A 25,917-nucleotide genomic window follows, 5' to 3' on the forward strand; every position below is an offset into this window, starting at 1 on the left:
TTTGGCCGAAGAACTGGACCCGACACTGGCTGTAAGCCCGTCGAGCACCCTCACAAGTCGCTTCATTTTGCTAAATTTCTCCATGAAATTTCCTCAAGAAATTGCCATAGCTCCACGATATACATTCCACCTATCCATTCCCCCGTTGAAATCGCCAGGAAAACACCGCAAAATCCACGGGAGGCTAGGGCGCTCGAGCTGCTAGCCTACGTACAGTCACTTTCGTGTGTATGCGCACTAATGCTGAGCAGGGTTCGTGTGGAAGTCTATGCAGGCAGAAGTGAGACACATCAACATAATGTGAAGGTTGAGGCTGGGTTTAACCTTCAACGCAAATCCCGGATGTGAATAGGAGCGAAGCTGCACTCGGGAGACGGCGCGAACGCAGAAGGATGGTGAAGTAATATTCCATATTATTAGCAAACTACATGTAATTAACCTTCATGTCAATAGGATAAGAAATTTGAAGGGAATCGTGAGTCATCTCTTCGTTTGTGGTAAAATATTGTTCGTCAGAATAAACGTGTCGTGCCTTCCTAAAATAAGTAGTAAGTAATGTTTACATCGGAAGTGCATCCCCACATGTGTCTTGACGCGCGTATTTTGAACGGTATCCTTTATAACAGTCCCATGTATTGAAAATTTTGTTACGAGCGCTGCTATGGGGCTAGATCAGGGAAAAGAAAATATACTTTCATCATTAGTAATTTTATACGGAGTAGTAGGTGATCATGTGTCAAAACTTTCGGTTATTCGATTGCATGTACTTTATTTTCTTTCACAGTTCCCGTCATGTTTTGTGGCTTTAACAAAAATGCAATCGTTTTAACTTAATTTAAAATAAAGCCTAAAGTAAAATGTAAATTTAATTTTACTTGTCTACAACTAAGTTAGTAAATTTACTAGTTGTTGATTGATAGGTCATTATTTCTTATATAGGAGTGTGTATGTTGTTTACTTCCTTGCATGAGCTGGGTGACAAGATGCTTACTTGAGAGTTCTGACCTTGATGTTTCACCACAAAAACAGTGCTAGGCCTAGATTCTATACACAGTTAAGTACCTTTAGTATTAGTAGAATTTTTTTAAATGATGAATAAAATACTGCATGATTCATGGCATGTGGAAATGCAATGTATGGCTGGTCAATGAGTGTATTTAAATATTATCAGGCTAACGTAGTGTGCGTAGGATCTGCTACTGTCTATGAAAATAATCAGTGAGGATTTCCTTATCCATACTTACAAATGTACCTGAGCTTAAGTTCAGCAGCTGAACACTAACCATGATTAACAGGCTTAATGAGAATGCCTTCCTGCAGGTTTACAACTGTACTTGTAGACTTTCCATTCATAAGATATTATCTTTTCTTTTTTTTTTCTTTTCTTTTTTCTTGTAGATAGATTAAGATGTTATCTTTGCCGGTTACAGTGTTTCATTTGAGAGATTTTCAACACGAACAGACTTGAGAAGTTGAAGTGTATTCAGGAATTGAAGTATTCGACTAAAATATGTCAAACAAAGTTTTTGCTGTCCCTTGCATCATATGCTACTCCCCACAGATACCTGGCCAGAGGAGTGTAGAGTGAGCCAGACTGGTACTGATTTATTTGCTACGGCAGGTCAATATGGCGGGGACCATCAGGAAGCTGGACGAGACAGTGGTCAACAGGATAGCCGCTGGAGAGGTCATTCAGCGGCCAGCAAACGCCCTGAAGGAAATGATGGAGAACAGGTGAAATCTAGCACTGATTTCAGTGCATTGTTTTTTCTTGTGGTTTCAGCAGGCTGATCTGGGCCCTGTTTTATGAAGAGTTAAAATTGATTATATAGTCGATTTCTGTCATAAGTCTATGGCAGTCTGTGTGTTAAGGAAATTCAAAATTGATTATATCTTTTGATAAAACAGGGCCCAGAACTCTTTTGGTTCATGGTGACATATATGTATCAAATGAGTGTTTCATGTGGAAAAAAAAGATTGCATGTTAATGTACTATCACAACTTATACATCAATCATTATTCACATTTGTATGTTATCAATAATTCAGATTGATTAATCTGCATACATTTATGTGTTACAAATTCAGACGTTGATGAATGATTTCATTTTGGTATTTAAATCTGATATTGAAAAAGAAATAAGTGAAATATTCTGAACCAGTCTTTTCGACAAATAGCTGATTGTTGTAAATGACCTTACTCATGATTAATCAAAACTTTCCAATCACGCAAACAAGACTGGGTGGATACATAACATAGTAAAAGGCTGAAGGACGTTTAAAACAGCCATACTGTAAAGATATGAATCTCTGACTACAGTTTGATCTCACTTTTAATAGGGTAACACATTTTCTGAACTTTTGTCCACAATTTTCCACTCCATGCTGCAGCTTGGATGCCAAGTCCACCTCAATCCAAGTCACTGTCAAGTCGGGAGGGATGAAGCTCCTGCAGATTCAAGACAATGGGACTGGTATCCGGGTAAGATAGCCTCCAGTCAATCTGATCATTTGAGAGAACTATACTTAAACCTTCCATGATGGGGTATTGAAAAATGCAGCGAAATTGCTAATCATTCCAAGTACAGGTGGGATTTTGATTTCAGTGAATTAAAGTGGATTTTAGAGTAAAAGAGACACAGCAGATATTTAAAGAGATGAGGAATACTCGCATTGCTCTCTGCATCATCTGAGAGGCCCACCAGTCTTGATCCTTTCTAACCAATCCATGCTCCCTTTTGTACAGAAAGATGACATGGACATAGTGTGTGAAAGGTTTACAACCAGTAAGCTTCGGGAGTTCAATGACCTCACCAGTATCAGCACCTATGGCTTCAGAGGAGAGGTAAGCCTATGTGTAGTAGGTAATGTAAAAGCGGTAATGTTTGTGTATTTTCGAACAACATGCACTTCGCACGAAAATAAAAGGATGCAAACATTTTTGTTTCCCATATGCAATACTAGTACATACTTTGATTAAAGCGGAATGAAAAACTGGTAAAATTCACTTTACCTGGTGGAGCACGAGATATTATTAAAGTTCTTGAAAATATCCACTTTTGCAGTAATAGAAAGACATTGTGGTCCAGTGGTTTCTCTGGCGGGCTTGTCATGGGATGGCCTAGGGTTTGAAGCTCTGTTCGTGACACCAGTGTCGCTGAAGAAGATATTCATTGATATGATTTTCTCCTCTGATCAGTGGCACATATTAGATTGGGGTCAAGGCTCATATAGAATTATGTCTATCTTAATGTATTGTTAATCCTGTAGTCTTCTTAGTTTAGTTCTATATTTTGGTATAATTTGACATATATGTTTTATTCAAAACTGTGATTTTAAACTATATTGTAAAGAAAATGTCCACTTCTAAACCCCTTGCTTTTGCATGATTTCCTCCTTTGACTAACACATCACTGTAAATATTTTGAATGTTATTTTATGGAATAAATGAATTGAATTGAATTGAATTATCTAGCCTCACTTTAGCAAGCAAAAAGTGGAGATGGTGCGCATCCATGAGCACTTTTAGGTGTACTTAATGACAAGGCTGAGAGAGGGATTAGCTATAGGAGTAAAAAGAGAAGAAGGAGATGAAGTGTAAGGATGTTGTTACACAATTTGATAGAATAGTGGCTACTACCCCAAGAATATCCCATATGTCATTGACCTTGTAAGGATCCTTGTCTGTTTTTTGTTTGTTTGTTTGTTTTTTCTCCAAAAACTTTCTTCTCTGGAAAGGACGTTGATCACCAGATACTTGCTGCATGTATGCTTTGTCAAATATTGAGTGCAAAAATTTCAGCCATTTACTACCATAGTGTTTAATTTTATCTTTGATTTGAACTTTAAAGGAATGAATATAGTATTGGTTGAGATGAGGATTAGGCTTTTAACTTTTTGCGAGATACCAAGAAACCACTTATGAAACGATACAGATCATACCATTCTAAAGAGGGATTCAAAGTTTATTAGATGAAAATCGTTTTTGGATTTAGAATGGCTGAGACATCCAAAAACAAAGTAAAATAAAGCAATCCCAATAAAAGGTGGGTCTCACCTTTTATTAGGTTTGCTCTGTTTTGGATATCTCAGACATTTCAAAACCAGTTTTCATCAGATAAATGTTGAATCCCCCTTGGAATTGCATGCTCTTTCATATTTCATATTTCATATTTCATGGGAGGTTTCTCATTATCTCACCAAAGAAATGTTAGAAATGTGAAGTTAGGTCTCAACCAGTGTTTACGATCCCTTTAATTATTGTCTTTCTTGTTCATCATGTGAATGTTAGAAGTCATCATGCACATTATATACAAACCGAACGTGTACGTATGTAAAACTCGTGTGTTTTGTGATCAACAGTGGTTGTACCATGATTGTAGGATATTTTGGGTTTGCAAGACCAATCAGGCTTCATGGTCAGGCATCTACAGATGTACTGATTCCGATTAATTGATTTACTCTTTTCACTGGACAACAGGCTCTGGCCAGCATCAGTCATGTCGCCCACGTAACAATCATCACGAGGACGGAGGACTCCAAATGTGCCTTCAAGTAAGTTGATAATGTCCTTTCTTCAGAAATCATGTTACGGCTTGCCAGGTCTGAACAATTACTGTAAAACCATAAATGTTTCGCATGCATTTGAATTTCTTCAGTTTGGCGAGAGATCCAAGATTCGCTAAGTTAAAAGTCATGCAAAAGTTTATATTTCTGCTACGTTATTCTTTAGTTTGGGACTATAAAACTAATGGGAAATTGAGTGTTTTGCTGTTTTTTTAGAACACTTTTTTTTAATTTTTAGAAGTGAAGTCTTAGAGGCCCCTTTTCATTTTTATGAAAGCCCTTTACACTCTTCACTTTCAACTCTAGTAATTTTTGATAGGATGTTGTTACTGCATTTAAAATTGGTGTTCATCATGAATGGAATGTGCTTTTAGAGTGTGCACAATTTCAGCTTAATATGATTATCCTGTGTTATGGAGTTTTGCTTCCTGTTTTTTGTTCCATTCCCAGCACAGAACCCAGCATGGTGCAAGATTAGCCACTTGAATAGACCCTAAACTTCAGAGACTATTCAATAAACTCTTCTCCAGAGTGTGTACTTTCTTTCTAGTTTTTATATAGGTTGGGAAAGTCCATTTGTATTGAATTATAATTCTAAAGCTTAGAGTCTACTCTTTCAGAATTCACCCTCAACTTAAAATCCGTACCTGGCTACTTTCTGTTGGCTTTGTGATGCAGGGTCACATATGAAAACTTTATGAACAAATGGTTTGCTTTCAGAGAGTGCTTTGGATTATATTATAAACTAGAAAAGATCACTACCAAATCACTACTAAGATTTAGTCATCTGTCCCTTGTGTCATTATCAACTTTTCCTGCAAGTTTCATTCAAATCCGTATACAACTTTTTGAGTCTTTTTGCAAACAGACAAGCAAAGCAACGCCGATGAAAACATAACCTCCTTCTTCCTTGGCGGAGGTAATTACATACCAATGCTGAGAGTTTTTTTCAGCACATTTGACCGCCCCTACAGTGTGTCTGTCATCGTCATCTCCGCCCCCCTTTTTTTTTGTCTTTCAGAGGCATGTATGCAGATGGCAAACTCAAGGCCCCAGCCAAACCGTGTGCTGGAAACAAGGGCACTCAGATTACTGTAAGTTATAGGCAGCTGTCAATCAAGGCTGTCAAAATCACTGGTGTCAGAAACAAAGAAGATTTGTTTTGTTTTGTTTTGTTTTGTTTTTGACAACTGACAAGATTTAATCAATATTGTGATATCTTTTCCGTAGGTCATGTGGCCACAAATGAACTACTGTAAAAGTGGTTTCTTTTGCGTACAGAAACTTTCACGGTTTCCATCGTTGCCGACTTTTTCGCCCGTGTTCAAATTCGTGGTCGATAATGATAGCATTGTAACAACCGACGAGTTCAAAACATTTTCGCGTGATGTTAAATTCGTGGTTCAACCTCAAATCGCGAAAAGCGCGAAAATAAAACCACCGCGAAAGAAACCACTTTTACAGTATGGTAATCAGTCGTCATCCAGTGCTTTTCATGCTTATGACATGGATAACGTCTCTTTCCAATCGTACAGGTGGTTTTGATGGCTTCTGATATTGATATCTATATTTCATGGCTACTGTTCACCTTCGAAGTAGAATTTATTACTACAGTCTGTTTCACAAGTTACTAGCTTTGCAGTCTTGTCGTATAGTGTATCAATTTGTTTGTTTCATTTCCATCTGAGAAGATGGCTGGGATAGCCCATTTTCAGCTGCAATAGCTGGTCTTCCATGGGGTTCAGTTGGATGTGAGGCTAGACTACTTCACCGGGTTAAACCTACTGCTCATTGCGATGAATAAATGAAGCAGGATTTTTTTTTTGTCCAAGGGACAGAGTGTTTTGCCTCTTTAATAACTAAAGGGGACGGTATGATTACACACAACATTACTCAGTAGGACTCTGGAATCGAACCCAGGTGCTATTGATCGGAGGCAGACGCACAAACGACTGAGCTAACTCACCACTAAGCTAACTCAGTGATGATACATCTCTAGAGATGAGTGGAAAACGGAGGAGCTGCCGTGTATGCATGAACTCGCCGTGCCTACAGCGTATTGACCTTGAGAAAAAAATGACAAATCTTGGGCATTACTAACCCCAAAAGCATCAAAATGGTCAAATACAATTGCTGTAAAGAGAGAGAGAGTAGATAAATAGATAGAGTAGACAGATATATACTGTAGATGTAGATAGATACATAGATAGGTAGATACATTAGATAGATGTAGATAGATAGATAGATAGATAGATAGATAGATAGATAGATAGATAGATAGATAGATAGATAGATAGAATAGATAGATAGATAGAAAGAGAAAAAAGGAGAGACCATTATGCTTTGTTTTAAATCTAATGTCATTACAGGAGGAAGCCTATTATCTGGAAAGGAATTGCAGAATATCATTGTTGAACCTTCTTCTTCTTCTGTTATGTGTAATCGTACCGTCCCCTCTACTATGAGGCAAAACACTGTGTCCCTCGGAAGGGACATGAAATGGAGTTCCCATGTGTGAGGGAATCATGACTCATGCAAGAAAAGAACTCACTGCACTCATTCCTTGCAAAGAACAGCATGCTATACCCGATGATCTAGGTGGTCCACCCACATACCTTTTGTACCCGCACCTGAAAACGGGCGAATGATGCCGACCCCTCGTGGTTTGCCCCAGGTGATTGGCAATAGTCAGCAAATGGTATCAACCAGGTACTTTTATATTGCACCATACAAAGAAGAAGAAGAAGAAGAAGAATTCTTGGACCATCCCCACCCCGAGAGTTGGGACGTGAAAAACAAAAAGTGTAGAATGAAAAGAAAAAAATGTATTGTAAGAATGTTTTTAGATAATTTGCTTATTGTTGTTGTTGTTGTTGTTTTTTTTTTTGCTTGCTTTTTGTTTTATATTTTGGTCCATTCACAAGCACAACAAAGGTACAGGGCACAAATTTGAAGCCGAGATCCTGCCACTGAAGCATATGGCACCACCACAAGTTCTTCATTCCAGTGTAATAAAGACAGAGAGAGGGAGAGTACTGGATGATTCATTATACAGTGTGATTGTTTTTACATCCCTTTTGACATGAGTCCAATGATTACGGATTGACACAATTAAATGGGCTTTCATTTTGAGAGCCTGTATGTTTTTTTTCACACATCAGGTGGAAGACTTATTCTACAATGTTGCCACTCGGCGGAAAGCGCTCAAGAGTGCCAGTGAGGAACATGGGAAAGTGGCAGAAGTGGTCAGCAGATATGCCATTCACAACTCTGGAGTTGCCTTTACTCTGAAAAAGGTATTATATGATTACTTTCAGGTGGTGATTTGCAGAGATTCCGTGTTGAACTCGAAGGGTTTTATTAAAGGTTCTTGTTGTGGGCTTGTATATGTCCCTCCTTCGTTTGTTCAGTCTTGTGTGTGTGTGTGTGTGTGTGTGTGTGTGTGTGTTTGTGTGTGTGTGTGTGTGTGTGACATCAGTTTTTACCGAGAAAGAGAGACGAGACATGCTTTAAACCTGTCAATCACTGGTTTGAAGTAAATGCTTAATCAATACACTTCTGCATTCTGCTGAAGTAATGTCTATGTGTTTTTTCGCTGATAGAAAAGGAATACACAGGACATGTATAGAAGTAATGAAGCTATATTTGGTAAATTTCACATTTTCTGTGGAAAGTGAGGCAATTTTTATTCTCTTTCATCAAAAAAGAAGAAGATAAAAAATCAGGTTCTCTCTGTTTTACGCCCTAAGGCAAGACCAATATTTGTAATTACAAATAGAAAATATCAAATGTTGCCTTGAATATAATCTTCATCTCCACAAGGAAAGGAAGAAATAATTTCTTCCTCTCTACCTGAGGATAGGCGGTGCAATGCACAATCTCTCCAAAAGATATCAGCTGGTTTTGCCATCTGTTTGGGATTAAAATCTCATAACAATCCTACCAGGGATATAGCAGTGAGCCATGCACGAAATTGGAGGGGGTATGGTTTTAGACAAATGTCAACGTCCCCGAAGATTATCCCCTGACGTTTAGGAGGCAGTGTACGTTTCAGGCCAGGGGGAGAAAAAACAGAAAGAAAGAAAATGCTTGCTGATTTCATGCTGTAGATTTGCCAAAGGGCCAGTCAATACGAGAATTTGATTACCTTCGATTCCTGGTCCGTTTCAGAGGTTTTGTTACCTTTATAGGAGGCAACCTCACTCGAGATCATGTTATTGAGGGCTGCAGATGGAAGAACTTCTTCGCCTTTGTCTTTGTTTTGATTTGTTTTGTTTTTCATTAGTAGGTAATTATTTACAGAATTCTTTAATATTTGACTAGTCAGTGGCATGCACATTGTGATGTAATCTTTCCATTTGGAGCTTGTTTTTATCCTTCAACAGCAAAACAAAACATCCAAGTGACCATCCAAACAAGCAAATAAATCTTGTTACATTCATTATGGACTCTACAAGTATCACAGACATTAGTGGCTTCAGTGAATAGTGTGTTATGATATATAACTGAAAGTAGATGCTTTGTTGAATTTAAATAGATGGGTTCTTAAATTTGATGTGGTTTATAGTATTGTGACACCTGGTCGGTTGATTAGTCCATCACAGTGTGGAAGTGTGGTTTGTTAGCTACGCCATGATGATTATTACCTCCGCCAAGGGAGGAGGTTATGTTTTCATTACCGTTGGTTTTTTTGTTTGTTTGTTTGTTAGTTTGTTTGTTTGTCCGTGTGCAAAATAACTCAACAAGTTGTGTTCGAATTTGAATGAAACTTGCAGGAAAGGTTTAGAATTACACAAGTAACAAATAACTGGATTTTGGTAGTGATCCAATAATTTTTTTGAAGTATGTGAAGGATTTTTTACATTTTGACAAGTAGGGTCAATGAACTTGGGAGTTCAAGCTGCGCATTTTTGAGGTTTTCAAACGCGCACTAAAGTGCGTGCTCTAGTTTCTGCTAGGGCAAAGCGCGCCGTGCAGCTGAGGGTTTATGACGTAACAAAGGCTTCTATATTGGGAAATCGGGCGATTTTTCAGCCATGTGTACCTATTGGTGGAAATCACTGATCTCTATAGAAGAGCCCAAGGAACTTTTCCCCAGTGGTGGAGAGGAGAAAAATCTCTTTGGGAAGAGCACGATCATCAGTGGAAAGTAGCTGCGTGGCGGAGGTCTGTGCTCTCAGAGTGCCTTTCTAGTTTATGCTAATATTAGTGGAACAAGATAAGAAAAAAAAAAACAGTATGTGTTCTATTCTGTTACCACTGTATTGAACTTATTATGGAAATTTTTACTAATGAAATCAGTCAATCAATCAATTAATCAGTTGGGAAATCTTTTCTCTTTATTGTAGTTTATTTGATAACTGGTGAAAGTCACCCTCTGTAAGGTCAAAGCAAGTGGAATGAGATGAAAAAAAAGGCTTTTGCAAACAAGAATAACTCAATGATAATGAGAAGTTCAATTCGTCGGGTGCCCGTGCATTGGCCGCTAACGCAATACAAATTGTATTGCGTTAGCGGCCAATGCACGGGCACCCGACGAATTTATCTATTCCAGTGTGTCATATCATAAAAATTACCTCTTTTTAATTTAATAACATCTCTTTCCTTTTCTCCCGCAGCAAGGAGAGAGTACTGCGGACGTCCGCACCTCGCAGAACGCAACAACCGTTGACAACATCAGAACGGTATTTGGTCCCACAGTTGCGAGGTAATGCAGGCATGGCCCAGGGGTGTACCTAACCTTCTATCACCAGTCACCCCCCCCCCCCCCCCCTTCACCCAACCTAAACCAGGAACATGGCAATGCAGATTGGCTTTATCCTCTGTAGGGAGAGCTGTAGAATTTGAAGTCATTCATGCATAGTACACTCATAAAACTTTAATCTCACTCTTCATGTGGCGGAATATTATTGTGAGAAACTTTTTAGCTTGCCAACTCTTCAAGTCTTAATTTTTTTTCATCACATTTTTGTGTCGTCCTATTGCTGCTGGAATGTCTGCATGATCAGAATATGGGAAAAATCAGATTTAATTGTAGAGCTCATGCTTTTTTTTTTGGGGGGGGGAGAGGGGCTTGGGGGAGAAGATGGGGAGGTGGGGAGAGTGATGTGAATCAAACATATTCTATTATCAGCTTCACGCTGAACTCCTGGATACTATTAACTATTAAACTTGCTGTGATCATATATTTCCCCTGAAATCAACATTTGAATGGGATTTATGAGAAATTTAATCAATTTAATCAGTATAAAAAAATTGCTTATAATGACTTGACACTTTAAACTTTTTCTTGCTCTTTCTTGTCAATGTCTGACAGGACAAATAGGCACCACACATGCATTTCTTCTTTCCCCCTCATGTTCCCATGCTCTCTTTGTAAATACTCCCCCCCCCCCCCCCCCAACTCCAATCAAGTATCATTTAAACTATTTGCAAGCATATATAGATTGTGTGCACGGGGGTTGCAACGATTTTCAAGCTTTAAGCTTGTATGTTGCAATTCCTTTGCGTGTTCGTTACCTTGAATAATGTAGCTCTCTTAGTGGAGTTGTATACTATCTTGTAACTGCTTCTTATCAATGTATACTTATTGTATATATTCTGTCTTGGCTATATGAGATGTACTTGCATACATTTGTATGCATTCCTATTTTGTGAACACGTATGAAATCTTGAATAAATAAATAAATAAATAAAATACAGCATCAAACTACCAATCCTTGCCATATTAAGGTTCCACTTCAAATATTTGATCCTAGTCTCTAGTCCAATTTTCAATTTCACAACTTCTTCCCTCAACCATTGCACATAATTTATTGTCTTTTGGGGCATTTTCTTTGTTCTCCCTTTGTGTTTGTGTGTGTTTCACCGATGAGCCTCAGAAGGGCCCTGGTTTCACACAAGTATTTAAATGTTTTTCATTTTATGTCAATGTAGGACTCCACCGCATGAATTGTTCTATGTTGCTTTGTATTTTTTATCTTTGTTTCTGCCACAAAACACTTGTGTATAAGCAGTGCTATACATCTCTGAATCAAAATACCCAGCTTTGAAAGAAAACGAATTCTGTAAAAGTGGAAATTTTTTGTGCATTTTGCATGACATGCAACTGGTGTGAAAGTATATACACTCGAAGATTTTTGTTTCCTTTATGTAATACTAGTTCATATTTTGATTCCGTGGAATTGAAAACACCCGATATTCACCTTACCAGGCTGAGGGCAAAAAATCACTCACATGAAACTTTCCACTTTTACAGTAGCTAAATATGAAAGATATGAGCCATATTGCTTCCAATGTGTTCAATTTTTCATATCTTTGGTAAAAAAAACCAATGCTAAACATACAAAGGCAATTACCAATTGTACTTTGCATTTGCAGGGAATTGATAGAGGTCAACCATGAGAATAAGAGGCTATCCTTTAAGATGTCCGGCCAGATCTCTAATGCCAACTACTCTGTCAAGAAGTTGGTCTTTCTACTTTTCATCAACCGTGAGTCACACAAGAGATCTTGATAACCAGTGTATGTTGGCAGTCATCATTATGCACCAGTGGGACACAGTAGTGCGAATGGACGATATTTAGTTTGGGATATTTGTTTTACATTATCTAATTTGATAAAATATGGTTGTCTTGATGCTAGCCCATGGCATGCTCTCAGTTTTACTTTCATTGCTTGCAAGCTTTGCAACAGTTCCTGCTCCCACCCATCCTTGTTTCTGTGTAGCAGAGAAATAACGTGTGTGTCCAGCACAACGTGTGTCAATAAACCTTCAGGAGGCAACCTCTTTTTTTACTTTTTTATTAGATATGACAAGCATACAGCTCCTCAAATTGTGTATGTGTAAGTCCTAGTTTTTAACATGACCGTGCATATGCATCTCGGAGTAATGACATAAAGATAGGTAATTCCTTGTAATTCGTGCTGTTTCAGAAGTGACAATACCTGAAAGCAGACTACATCTATACTGTAAAATGATAAATTTTCATGTGCATGAAACTTTTGCGAATTTTGCAAGGAGCCAAGATTCATGAAAGTCAAATTCATACAAAAGTTTTTCATTTACACAATGAATTGCGTGCGAATATAGTACATAACGTGGTCAGTCATTCGCAAAAGTTTCGTGCCGTGAAAAAGGCTGTCGGCTCCGACTTGCAGAAGTTTCATGTCGCGAATGATTCTAGTTTCACAGCATCTCTTTAATGTATTGGGTATTTCTTTGTTTCTGTTGTAATTTGTCCATGTATACAACCCACAATGAAACTCTTTGATGCTTGTCTACTGATGCTCTCTATCCTCAGATCGGTTAGTTGATTCCAGCAGCTTGAGGAAAGCCATTGAGGCTGTCTACAGTACTTACCTACCAAAAAATATGCATCCCTTCCTGTATCTCAGGTAAAGATGCCCTCATTGCAGTTCTTCAGTCCCACCTTACTGTTTGTGTGTTGGAACTATACAAAAGCCCCCCAATATTGATTTTTAATAGTGTCTGAACTGTATTACCCTCAGACACTGGCTAAATCTAGGGTTTGAGTTGTTGAACATAGATGTACGCATTGTGTTCTTGATTTATTTTACTGTAAGAAAGTTGTAGTAGAAGTCATGAATAAGCTTAAGACTTTGCATGCCAAATGAATATCACCAGAGATAAAGGACTCTTACTCTTGATGAATTTTATAGATAAATAAAATCAACCATTTGATTGTCAAAATCTCCCGCTGGTGATTCTGTACTCCAATGCATATGTTTCCTATTTGTTTATGCATGATTTGCTTTATGGCTTCTTGTTTTTAACACTTGAAAGTAAAAGGGAAATTGGGATTTTTTTTTTATTTTATTTTATTTATTTATTTATTTTTTTTTTGGGGGGGGGGGGGGGGTAGTTTCTATGAGCTGTGCAGACTCATGAAATTTGAAAGTCACCATGCTTTTAACCAGTAGGTTCTTGTAAGTTTTTCCCCTCAGATTTTGTTTCATGATTAGCTATTTCTCTCAGTTTTCTGTATGCATCCTACATTGTATGCTTGATAAGAATACAAAATGAATCATTGAACATATTGTACATATGTCATATTGATCAATACGTTTGTTAAATTTTTTGATGATATAACGGTATCGCTGTAGAGAAATGCAGAAAATGAATCAAATCAAACCATTGATTATATCAAGTGACATTAGAATGCTTTGATTTCTTTCTTTGTTATTATAATTTTTTTTGTATCATCGTTCTGATATGAGCATCTGAGGTTGAAGTAGATTGTCTCTTTTCGATCATCCACCACTAGACCAGTCAATTATCATTTTCCATCCCTCCAGCTTGGAGATTGCCCCCCAGAACATCGACGTCAACGTGCATCCGACGAAGCACGAGGTCCATTTCCTCCATGAGGAGGCCATCATCGAGGACATCCAGCAGTGTCTGGAGCAGAAACTCCTCGGGTGCAACACGTCCAGGACTTACTTCACACAGGTCAGACACCGCTGCAGAGATTGACAATGTCCAAGACACATTTCTTTGACTGCTGCATACAGAGAAATTAGTTCTCATTCTTTCTTTAACCCATTGAGGACGAGTCCCGAGTATACTCGTGCAGGTGTCTATGGGTAATGCGTGCTATAGCAAAATCAGCGCCCGTTCTCAACGGGTTAATACATTTGGTCTCTTTTTTCTGTAGCAAGGACTATTTAGATAGTGATGGGCTTATCACTATTAAAAGAGAGGTGATGTGGATAGAAAGTATTTGATAAAGATATTTGCAGACAGAAGCAAGCAAAGGAAACGTGCACTCACCAAAGGGCTACGTATGGCTACTATTAACCCTTGAAGACGAGTCCTGAGTATACTCGGGCAAGTGTCTATGGGAAATATGTGTTGTAGCAAAATCAGCCCATCCTCAACGGGTTATTAAAACCGGCTACCAGTGCAGCATGCGTGGTCGCAGGCGGATATTAAATATTATAAAATGGGTTCAAGAATGTAGCCAATAGGAAGCGCTGAAATGAGACACACCTCCTTCCTTTACTTCAGTACAATTGCACTGCCTGTAATCCTATGGTAGATTGCCGATCGTCTGTGCGCGCGGCGGCTCCTTTGATGAATTGCATGCATACGCGCTGTCAATCCTGTAAACAACTTCTAGTTCGGGCTGCCGGCCGGCCGGCCTGTCTTCCTTTGTGCATAACATGTGTGGCGTACGTACGTACGTATACTCTACTATACGTACACTTTGTACAGTACAGTAGACCAAGCGTTATGGGACCGGACGCGTACATGGAGTCACTTTGAAGAGCAAATCCAACGATTTAGCAGGTTAATTCTCACGCCGTTTTCAGAGTATGTTGTCTAGTAGGCCTAGGAGTCTACATCAAGTCTTTAAGGTAAAGGGTGCATATTCTATGTAAAATAAGTAAGTTTTCATGCGGGAACTTAAGTGTCCGGAAACCCAACCCCCCATTATACTTATACTGTATGTGCGGACTTCCGCGAGTGCGACGTGCGTAAATGTTTGGGACGAACATCTTCGGACGTCTTGACCCACAAAGGTACGTGAAAAACGCTGAAAAATGATGTTAGTTTTCGAATTTTCGACCCATTTTATAAAACAAATGATGCACAGGATTATTTCGTGGCGTTAGTGGAGGCGTAGCTCACTCTCGGGTATTTACAATGTAGTGCAACATGCACTCGGCTTCGCCTCGTGCATGTTTCACAATTGTAAATACCCTCGAGTGCACCACGCCTACACTAACACACTCTATCCTGTGCATCATTTGTATATTGATATATCTCAGTTATTGGCGCTCTTTGTGATGAGCAAGAAATTTCTCGGGTACTAAGGACAAGTTCTAATACCTCAAATCTAAATTTCAAGATACAGATACACTTGATAGCATCAGTCGCCTACTGAGAGGGTTAGAGCGCAGGAATGGTTGTTGAGGGAAAAGTTCCTGTACATTCCATCAAGCTTTAGATAAGAAAAGTCATTGATTCTGCTCTCTGTGGATGTTATGGAAAAAAAAATTCTGGACCGGGAAAAAGAAGTGTGCAATTATATATTTTCAGGGTCATTCAGTTAGTTTTGGCATATAAATAGAGGTTTGTGAATTTTTTTAAATAGTTCCTCTTTCTGTAAGCATGTTGATATGGATTCATATTATATCTGAGAAGCCTGCTGATTTTAAATGTTGAATAAGTGTACTCACATGAAGACAGTAACAACACAAATTTCTTTTATATCAGGTACAAATCAATCACAGTTTGGGTAGAACACTTGTGAGTCCTGGTGATGCAGTCTGTTTATTGCATTTCTTTTAATACACGTCCAGGCACTTCTTCCTGGGGCTCAAGTGTCTGTAACAGAGGTCAGCGATGGTTCCAAGGGTCAAAGGTCGGGGTCATCGGGTCAGGTGTACGCGCACCACATGGTGAGAACTGACTCCCGCGACCAGAAGCTGGAGGCTTTTTTCCAGAAGAATCCTGCCACGTCCGTTGCCCTTAGTAACCAGCAATCAGATGAAGCGCCCTCTGTGTCGGGAGAAGGGAGTGTCGATAGGGGTCAGAGGTCAAGTGAAGGAGATGGTGGTGCTGCGCTCATGGAGGGCGTACAAGATAGTGCGACATCGAGTAGCGCGTCAAGGTTTGTGTACGAAGTGTCTCATACATGTACACTGTATGTCCGGGGAAAATTATTCTTGTGCTAGGAGCAATGTTTTCTTCATGCTTTGCAATGTGCCTTGGAATAGCTGTACTAGATGGCGCAAAGTGAATGCATGGTACAATTGTACATGTATTGTTATCTTTATCACTATGCACAGATGCCCAATGCAGTCTACTTTAGGGATTTGTTGTTGGCGTCCATATTTAAACATCTTATGTCTACATTTCTACATGTACAATATGCATTATAGAGTACATTGATATTTTCACTAGTCTTGTTTGCTCCTATTTCATATCTTTGTTTATTGTAATCACTGATACCGATGCATTTAAAAGAGGAGGGGAGGATTTTGAACTTGCTTTTATCAAAGTTTTGCTTGGTCTGATCATGTGATGCAATATCTCAGTGATTACTTGAAAGAAGTACTGACACGATCAACGTAAGCTTCTTAAAGTACAGCTTGTTGGAAGGGAATATTTTTTAATGTCTTGTGAAAGCCAGAGAAGAAACTTCTTTAACAGGTGGGTCATAGAATATTAGGGAATATCTATATTTTCCCCAATTGATTTCAATTACAGCCTTGTTATCATCCATATTCCCCCTTCTACCTAACCTTCAAAGGATCGCTGAGACGTTTTGGAGCTATGCAATATTTGTCCTCTTGTTTTCCCAGGAAACGACCGATCCAAGAAGTAGAGATGGGGTCACACAATGTCCTTGCTGGGCCATCTTCTGCCAACGAGGAAGCTTCCGTGGTTCTGAGGAAATCTCACCACCGAGAGGTCCGTCTTACGAGTGTCCTCTCGCTGCAAGAAGACATAGAGAATTCCATGCACGAAGGTGATACAAGTCTTTGCAGAGCTTTTCAGTTTTTATTTCCCAAAAGTTGCTTTCCTAAATCTCCAATGTAGTGGACGAGATGAGGCTTTAATTTATGACTTTATCTGAGATAAGCAAGATGTAAACTGAAGCAAAAGTTGTGTAAATATTTTCACATTTGAAATTTGATAGTGACATATTTCAATACACAGGTTTAATGTTGCTTGCAAGCATAAAACTTTTCTAAGACTTGCCCGACAGAGCAACAACTAATACATGCAAACAGGATTGACATTGTTTGAAGAGTATAATAGTATGATGGAACACTTGACTTGCATAGCTTATCATTAGGGCCTATAAGGGGTTTGCCAGAGTTGTCAACTAGTACAAAAATGTTTGTGCAATATTTAGTATAATTTTCTGAATAAAAAATGACACAATTTTTTTTTTTAATGAAAAAAAAAAATGGGGAGGGGGGTCTAAGATTTGATATATCGTGCAAACTATGTGCAGTTTCCCATTTTTCAAACAGAATGTGATTTTGCCTCTGAAGCATGTTTAGTGTTTTGTTTTGTTTTTAGTTGTTCTTGTTTTCTACTCTGTATCAATATGTGCATCTGTACGCGGATGTGATGCTTCCTCCAAAATAAACTGCAGACAGAATCTAGGATGAATGTGGAAAATCTGTGTAACATTACTCCATAATGCGTACAATACTCATGCATTGTGAAATCGATGCCCTTTCCTATGGGAGGATACAGGATCTGCGACTGTAGTTTCGCTTTTTGAACTTTGAAAGATGTCAGAGAGTTGTGAAATATATACCTGCCTATGTGTATTTGCTTTCACACTCTGACTATTGTTGCAGGCTGATTTATAGCTATGACTGATGGTGTCATGTGGAATGCCATGCTAAGTAGTCCTGTATTGTCCTCGCGCTCATTATTGTGAGACTGTTTTTTATTTGGTTGTTGCTCTTAAAAATACATTTTGATGCAATATTGTATGACAGCTCAGGGAAGATTTTTATCATCTGCAGTTGCACAATGTTTTCATACTTAATGCTTTTGTCTTGTTAAAGGGCTGAGAGATCTCTTTAAGCAGCACACGTTTGTTGGCATTGTGAATGCCCAGTATGCGCTCGTTCAGCACCAGACGAAACTCTACCTCGTCAATACCACCAAGTTGAGGTTAGAGTTAAGCTTCATTTCTATCATACACATCGGTCAGTGACAGCCTAAATGATTTTGCTCAATATTCTATATGATATGCACTCAGCTAAAAAAGAAACTAAACACTTTTTCAAGTTCACATTTCTCATTTAATATTTGGCTATAAGTTAATGTATTATATACCATATTGAAGGCGATTTAATTGGCTATCAGCCTAGTAGGTCAATAAAAAGGGAAACTTTACGCATGAGTGAACACCTTTGTTTTTCTCTTCCAAGGCCCAAAGGAAAAAATTGCAAAAATGACCAAGTTGTCATTCATACGCAAGTGCTCTTCCATATAACAATAAGAACAAAAGACAAATTTAACACAATTAGATACATGAATTAAGTTGCAAAAATAAACCTTTGATCTCTATGATATCTTTGAAGCCCAAAATACTAATGAAAGCCAAAAATAAGGGAGAAAAATGAAGAATCTTGGGTCAAACCCAAATTCAAATGAAATAAGAGAAGAAGCAATATTAACAAAAATGTTAGAAATTTCAATTTGTTTTCAAATTAGGAAAATTCTAAATGATATGTGGTTCTTGAATCTATCTCAGTGGTTCTTAAATCTATCTCATGAATTCTTAAATTACTAAATGAAAAGGGTAAAATAAAGAAATTATGTTTATCATCTTTATGCCATTACTCCCTATGTCGTTTGAAGTTTAAGCTGACAGAAAATTCTAATTTCCCCCTGTAGTTTCCCATTTTGTTTTCATTTGAAGTTGTAAAGAGGTAAAGGAAACAAAAACGGGTTTTTGCTATTTCATTCATGTCTCTCATTGTGTTAAACTAGCTTTTTGTTGTCATTGTTATCTTGAAGGGCATTGCTAAGTAAAAGACAACTTGTCAATTTTTGCAATTTTTACTTTTATGCCTTGGAGGGCAAATATGAATGTGTTCACTCATGTGTAAAGTTTCCTTTTGTCTTAACCTACTACCTTGATAGCCAATAAAATTCCCTTTAGTATGGTACATGATACATCGGTTTTCATCAAAATCTTCTATGAGAAATATGAACCCAAAAGAGTGCTTACTTTCTTTTTTTGCTGAGTGTATATATATTTTTTTTTTTTGCGCTTGTGTGTGTAGAAGTTTCTGTCATATTTTTTTCCAAAGTAGATGATGACATAAATGCATTTGCTGTATTTCATGCCGTTAAACAAACTTATGTGCCTTGATAAGAAGGATTAGTTGTCATTCATACGAGTGCTATTTCTACCCTCTGATTTCTGTGTAATTTGTTTCTGTTTGGGACAATTTTGCATATTATCTCAGTTTTAATTGTGTCCTTTTTTCTTTTTTTTTACCCTTAATTAGCATGTTCTATGCCTGGATATGTACTCTCAGCATATGCCAGGGCCAGCGCAACTGTGGGGCTCAGCCCCTCCCCCACTTTTTGTCCCCGCCGAACGAGTTCGAGCAGGGGACTATGAAATGGGCTCCTTACGTGTGTGTGTCCGTGTGTCTGTCCGTCCGTGCGTCCGTGTGTCCGTGTGTCCGTGTGTCCGTCCGTGCGTCCGTGTGTGATCAAAATGTTCAAAATGCTACTCCTTCGCCATTTCTAACCCGATTTTGATTCTGTTTGCTTTATATGATAGCACTACATGGGAGCTTCAAAACTTCTACACAGAATTTCAGTTGTGACCTTTGACCTTGACCTTTGACCTATATTGTACATTTTGCTTCAAAATGCTACTCCTTCGCCATTTCTAACCCGATTTTGATTCTGTTGCTTTATATGATAGCACTACATGGGAGCTTCAAAACTTCTACACAGAATTTCAGTTGTGACCTTTGACCTTGACCTTTGACCTATATTGTACATTTTGCTTCAAAATGCTACTCCTTCGCCATTTCTAACCCGATTTTGATTCTGTTTGCTTTATATGATAGCACTACATGGGAGCTTTGAAATTTGTATACAGAATTTCAGTTGTGACCTTTGACCTTGACCTTTGACCTATATTGTACATTTTGCTTCAAAATGCTACTCCTTCGCCATTTCTAACCCGATTTTGCTTCCGTTTGCTTTATATGATGGCACTAGGTGAGGGCTTCAAAATTTTCTACACAGAATTTTGACCTTTGACTTCTTTGACCTTTGACCTTGATTTTTGACCTATATTGTACATTGGCTACAAAATGCTACTCCTTCGCCATTTCTAACGCGATTTCGATTCCGTTTGCTTTATGTGATGGCACTAGGTGAGGGCTTCAAAACTTCTACACAGAATTTTGACATTTGACTTCTTTGACCTTTGACCTTGATTTTTGACCTATATTGTACATTTTGCTACAAAATGCTACTCCTTCACCATTTGTAACTCGATTTCAATTCCGTTTGCTTTAAGTGATGGCACTAGGTGAGGGCTTCAAAACTTCTACACAGAATTTTGACCTTTGACTTCTTTGACCTCTGACCTTGATTTTTTACCTATATTGTACATTGGCTACAAAATGCTACTCCTTCGCCATTTCTAACCCGATTTCGATTCCGTTTGCTTTATGTGATGGCACTAGGTGAGGGCTTCAAAACTTCTACACAGAATTTTGACATTTGACTTCTTTGACCTTTGACCTTGATTTTTGACCTATATTGTACATTTTGCTACAAAATGCTACTCCTTCACCATTTGTAACCCGATTTCAATTCCGTTTGCTTTAAGTGATGGCACTAGGTGAGGGCTTCAAAACTTCTACACAGAATTTTGACCTTTGACTTCTTTGACCTCTGACCTTGATTTTTGACCTATATTGTACATTTTGCTACCAAATGCTACTCCTTCGCCATTTCTAACCCGATTTCGATTCCGTTTGCTTTATGTGATGGCACTAGGTTAGGGCTTCAAAACTTCTACATAGAATTTTGACCTTTGACTTCTTTGACCTTTGACCTTGATTTTTGACCTATATTGTACATTTTGCTACTAAATGCTACTTCCGGCGGGGACATATATTACGCACCGCGTAATTTCTACTTTTCCTTGTTCTACCCTGGAAGTGGCACCAGAAAAGAATAGAATGTGGCTAGGCTTTTGCCGATTGCAAGTTGTACCAGAGTGATTTCTTTTTTCTTTTTCTTTCTTTTTTTTTTGCCTATTGCAAGTTGTACCAGAGTGATTTCTTTTTTTTTTTCTTCTTTTTTTTTGCCGATTGCAAGTTGCACCAGAGCGATGTCTTTCTTCTTCTCTTTTTTTCCGTTTTTGCTTGGTAGGTGATGAAACCCAGAAGTGGCACCAGAAATATTGACTGGGCCCCCCACTTTTGAAAACGTGGCACTGGCCGTGTTTTTCAACTCATTTTGTAGAGATATACATATTTGTATTATTGAAGACTAGTGACTATAAATTTGCAATTCCTCTCAAAATTGTCTCTTTGTTCTCCTTTGATCTCCCTCCATGATCCCATCCAGTCAAGAACTCTTCTACCAGCTGATGATCTTTGACTTCAGCAACTTTGGGGTCATGCGACTTTCGGTGGGTATTCCAAACCCTCCTCTTTAGAGTCCTCCTCTCAATATAGATGTAAAAATTCCGTTGCTGGCGGTCGGGTCCGTACGCTGGCCGATCGCTACACGCTCATGTGACATGAGTGAGGTGATTTTGTGCACCTATGCACAACACGCAGCGGTCAAGTGGTTTACATTTGTTGCCTCGCTTTGACAAGCAAACAAAACTGCAGGCAAAAAAAAAAATGATCACCTGCTCACAAACTCAGTGGGATTTTGTGTGTAAAATAGCGGGCAATAAATGCAAGTGTTTGGTCTCATCTGTTGCGCAAATGTTTGCTACGTTTGTGAATTCTGGCTACACGTGTATGAGTGCGCAAACTCTTGCTACAACAAGTGCAAGCAGGAAATGCTGGTAATTTGCCCTATAGTCTTTGTTTTTCATCCTTTGAAATAAGTTTAAGATGTGATTGTACATTAATTGTCAATATTTTCAAGTTCCCTCTAGATATCTGATTTTTGTTAATAATAATATTAATGATTTTGAATGAATTCTTTCAAGGAATATGACATTAATTGCCCTCGCTAGAATTCTATCCCCCTCAAGGCCAGTACATATCATATTAATGATTATTATGTGTATGCTGTGTTTGGTTTTGTGGATAAAAGTTCATTATGTCACAATCAGTTGCAAATTATCTGTTTGATTAGAGTTTCGCCTCCTGAATCTGTAGGCTTCTTCAGATCGATGGCTGTGAGAGAGTTGTCTTCCCACTAGGCGACGTAGCTGGGGCACGCCGATCTGAGAGAATGGTATCGTACATTTAGGAAAGTAAGTATTGCCCCAGGTCTCAGGTGACAGTTTTTCCTTGTTGTTTGCGAATGTGAATGGCTTCCCTTATCCATCGTGAGGTTTTAACAGAGTCTCTGGCTAGGTCGGCATGTGCCAGCTACGTCAGTTAGTGGGATGACAACTCTCTCACACCGTTCGAAAGAAGCCTACAGATCCAGTAGGCGAAAGTCTAATCAAACAGGTAATTTGCAACTGATCGTGACAAAATGAACTTTTATCCAGTTGACATTCCAATCAGATGAATCTTTTCAGCGAAGTGTGTTGGTTTTGTGACACCCAGAACCCAGCCCCCGTGTATGAGCTGGCCATGCTCGCGCTGGACTCACCGGACAGCGGCTGGAGCGAGAGCGACGGTCCCAAGGAGCAGCTGGCCCAGTACATCGTCGACTTCCTCAAGTCCAAGGCGGAGATGCTCGGTGACTACTTCAGCGTGGAGATTGACGAGGTGGGCTTGTCGTCGCAAAAATGGGGGCTAAAAAGTTTTGTTGGGTTTTATGGGACACCCTGTAGTCATAATAATGTATTGGCATGCTTTTTTGTGGAGGCTTGCTTGTTTGCAGATGCTTTGGTGACAATGATGGTGATAATACTACTAATTATATAAAGTTATGTACCTGTGTACATTTATTCTTCTGCACTGCAAGAGCTCCCGATATGCTTGAAAATAAAAATGAAGAGCGAGTATTGCATACCTGCCAACCCTAAAATTCAGTGAAAAGAAATAGCTGGGAAACATAAATGCACAAATAGGGATTTTAATCAATCTCCAATGTAGCACTATTAGTGGGTGATGACAAGAATAGGAACACACGGCTAAATGAAGCTACTTTTTTTTCCCCCTATACTCAGATTAGGAATTTTCCTATCAAATGGAACAGTTGACAGGTGTGAAATTATGGAGACTACCAGACACGAGGTACATAAAAGCTTGTTTAGCCCTGCTTGGTTACCATGGAAACCTCTCTTTTCTCTCAACTCCAGGAGGGCAACTTGTGCACCATCCCCCTGGTCTTGGACAAGTACATCCCAGCCCTGGAGGGCCTACCGATGTTCGTCCTTAGACTGGCCACAGAGGTGAGGGGGAAGTTCGGACAAAAATGTGCAAAGAAGAAAATGAATGATCCATCTTTCTCGTGGTTCAGCATGGTTAATACTGTCAGCTTGTTGATATTTGTTTGTTGGAAAGGGTGTACCAGTGGGTGGTTTCGTATATTTTGCCAGGATATTCTACTAAAGGGATATTTCTGGCTACTGAACTGACTGTATATGCAGTGTATTTTGCTCTGTGTGTGTTTGTGTGTGTTTGTGTGTGTGTGTGTGTGTGTGTTTATTTTTTTTTTTTTTTTTCAAATTTGATGAGATGAATATTATTTACAACATTAATGACTGCAAAACATTGCTTCCCATTACAAAACTGTGTTGTGCATCATCTCGAAGGTGGGAAATTGCTAACTTTTCTCCAGATAAAAGGGATTATAATTTTTATGTATCATTTCGTCACAGTGGTTATTCATTACAAATTCAACCATGTGCGATATTTTCTTATAAGTTCTCATTGGCAAACTATATGGCAGGTTATACAGTATCTTCTCTCATATCTGTGCTGCAAGACACTATGGGGTCTTGTGAAGTAAAAGAGATTGTGGATCTTCTACACTTCCAGAGCACACCTATTTAGTGTCCAAGCAAAAAAAAAAAATGATTGAGTGTTCTGCCCCTGAGATCAGACACAAATTCACTCTTACTGAAATGTTTTATTTCTTTTATAGTGGATTTTTTTTTTTTTTGGGGGGGGGGCATGTAAAAGGGCTTGCCGTTTTGTGGTTTTATACCTCTCATCCCTCTCTGGTTCTGAATTTGGTCCTCCTAGGTGGACTGGGATTCTGAAAAGGAGTGTTTCCAAACCTTTGCCAGAGAGTGCGGCCTGTTTTACGGTGTTCCCAGAAACCTGAAACTCGGCGACAGGAAGGGGGAAGGTGGAGAAACGGTAATTTGATTGTGCCTTGCATGGCATTCGTTTCGACAGTCAGAATGTAAGATTTTTTGAGAGATGGGCCTTCCTTTATGTCTTCATGATGTTTGAACAGATGCAGAGTGTACTGCTTTGAACAGAATTCTTATTTTACTCATTTTATCTGTTAAAACATGATGGGGAATAAAGTGGGGAATAAATTGGCTGCACAATTCACTTTGTTATCACCTTTGAAGCCAAACTTCAGGGATCGTACAGTTTTGGTTGAGACCTACAATTTGTAATTTCAGGTTTCTAAAATGTTTTGGTGAGATAATGAGAAACCTCTTATGAAATATGAAAGAGCATGTAATTCTATGAGGAATTCAACATTTATTACATGAAAATTGGTTTTGAAATGGCTGAGATACATTGTATCCAAGAAAGAGAAATTCTAATAAAGCGTGGGACCCACACTTTATTACGGTCACTTTGTTTTACTTTGTTTTTAGATGTTTCAGTCATTCCAAACTCGATTTTCATCAAATAAACTTTGAATTCCTCTTAAAATGGTATCCTCTGTACTATATCATTAATGTTTTCTTGGTATCTCGCCAAAAGTTAAAAGCCCAATTCTCATCTCCACCAATACTGTACCATCCCTTTAAACTGTTTGTCTGGGGGCAGCCAGCTTTCTTACCATTTCTGATATGAGTTTTGAAAATACAGAAGGATTATTATGTGAGTGGAAAGCTCAGCATCGATAGAGAATTCAATGATACCAAATTCAATAGATTTAATGTTTGGAAACTGTTTCATGCTTTCAATGTGGTGAGAGATTATCAAACATATGATATATTTGTTGTAAAATACACACCAGGAATATGTTTGTTTTTGTTCTTGCTTTGACTTTGGTTTCGTAATTGTTCATAATTTGGAGAGGGCAGAGGTCTCAATTTCTGTTTCCTCTTTCACATTTTTCCTTCCACTCAGGAGCCGCCCAAGCAGGAAGCCGAGCTGCCGGACTATAACTGGAGATGGACCATCGAACATGTCATCTACCCCGCCCTCAAGTCCACTTTTCTCCCTCCCAAGGAGTTTGCTGGGGATGCCAGCGTGCTCCAAGTTGCCAATCTCCCTGATCTCTACAAAGTCTTTGAGCGTTGCTGAAACCTTACCTTTTTTTTTTCTGTGGACGAAGGGAATGGCAAAGCGACAATCATAAAATCTGACTGTAAACCCACCATAAACTCTCCGTATGCCCTCTACTGAAGACCTCGTATCTACAAAATGTCAAATGTTCAGGAGAGCCAAAAAACATGGCGGCCAAAGCACTATACCGAATGGGATAGCCTTTCCTTTGACATGCTTTGGTGGCTTCATTTTTGGAGTAAGACAG

The 25,917-nt window shown here is 38.7% G+C and overlaps 1 protein-coding gene across 1 annotated transcript; it reads left to right on the forward strand.

Annotated features, from left to right (window-relative positions):
* The first annotated feature begins 338 nt into the window (after window positions 1–338).
* LOC139737214 (DNA mismatch repair protein Mlh1-like) lies at window positions 339–25,688 on the forward strand. The gene is made up of 19 exons (XM_071647890.1): window positions 339–395; window positions 1,562–1,734; window positions 2,391–2,481; window positions 2,746–2,844; window positions 4,480–4,553; window positions 5,587–5,659; window positions 7,727–7,861; window positions 10,184–10,272; window positions 11,946–12,058; window positions 12,869–12,962; window positions 13,884–14,037; window positions 15,894–16,204; window positions 16,899–17,065; window positions 18,126–18,234; window positions 21,679–21,742; window positions 22,848–23,012; window positions 23,549–23,641; window positions 24,438–24,554; window positions 25,512–25,688. The coding sequence occupies exons 2-19, from the start codon at window positions 1,628–1,630 to the stop codon at window positions 25,686–25,688; spliced, it is 2,232 nt and encodes a 743-aa protein (XP_071503991.1). The 5' UTR covers window positions 339–395; window positions 1,562–1,627.
* Window positions 25,689–25,917: the final 229 nt, after the last annotated feature.

Source organism: Diadema antillarum, unplaced genomic scaffold (genome assembly GCF_040938485.1).
Source record: "Diadema antillarum isolate AM-2024a unplaced genomic scaffold, OU_Dant_1.0 seq00000686_RagTag, whole genome shotgun sequence".
Classification (NCBI taxonomy): Eukaryota; Metazoa; Echinodermata; class Echinoidea; order Diadematoida; family Diadematidae; genus Diadema; species Diadema antillarum.

What these genes read in the sequence shown, in the direction of transcription:
- LOC139737214 (XM_071647890.1), top strand. Translation starts at nt 1,628, where the DNA reads ATGGCGGGGACCATCAGGAAGCTGGACGAGACAGTGGTCAACAGGATA. An exon ending in CCTATGGCTTCAGAGGAGAG is followed by an intron (nt 2,845 to 4,479) that starts GTAAGCCTATGT and finishes ACTGGACAACAG; the next exon opens with GCTCTGGCCAGCATCAGTCA. An exon ending in CTTTCTACTTTTCATCAACC is followed by an intron (nt 12,059 to 12,868) that starts GTGAGTCACACA and finishes CTCTATCCTCAG; the next exon opens with ATCGGTTAGTTGATTCCAGC.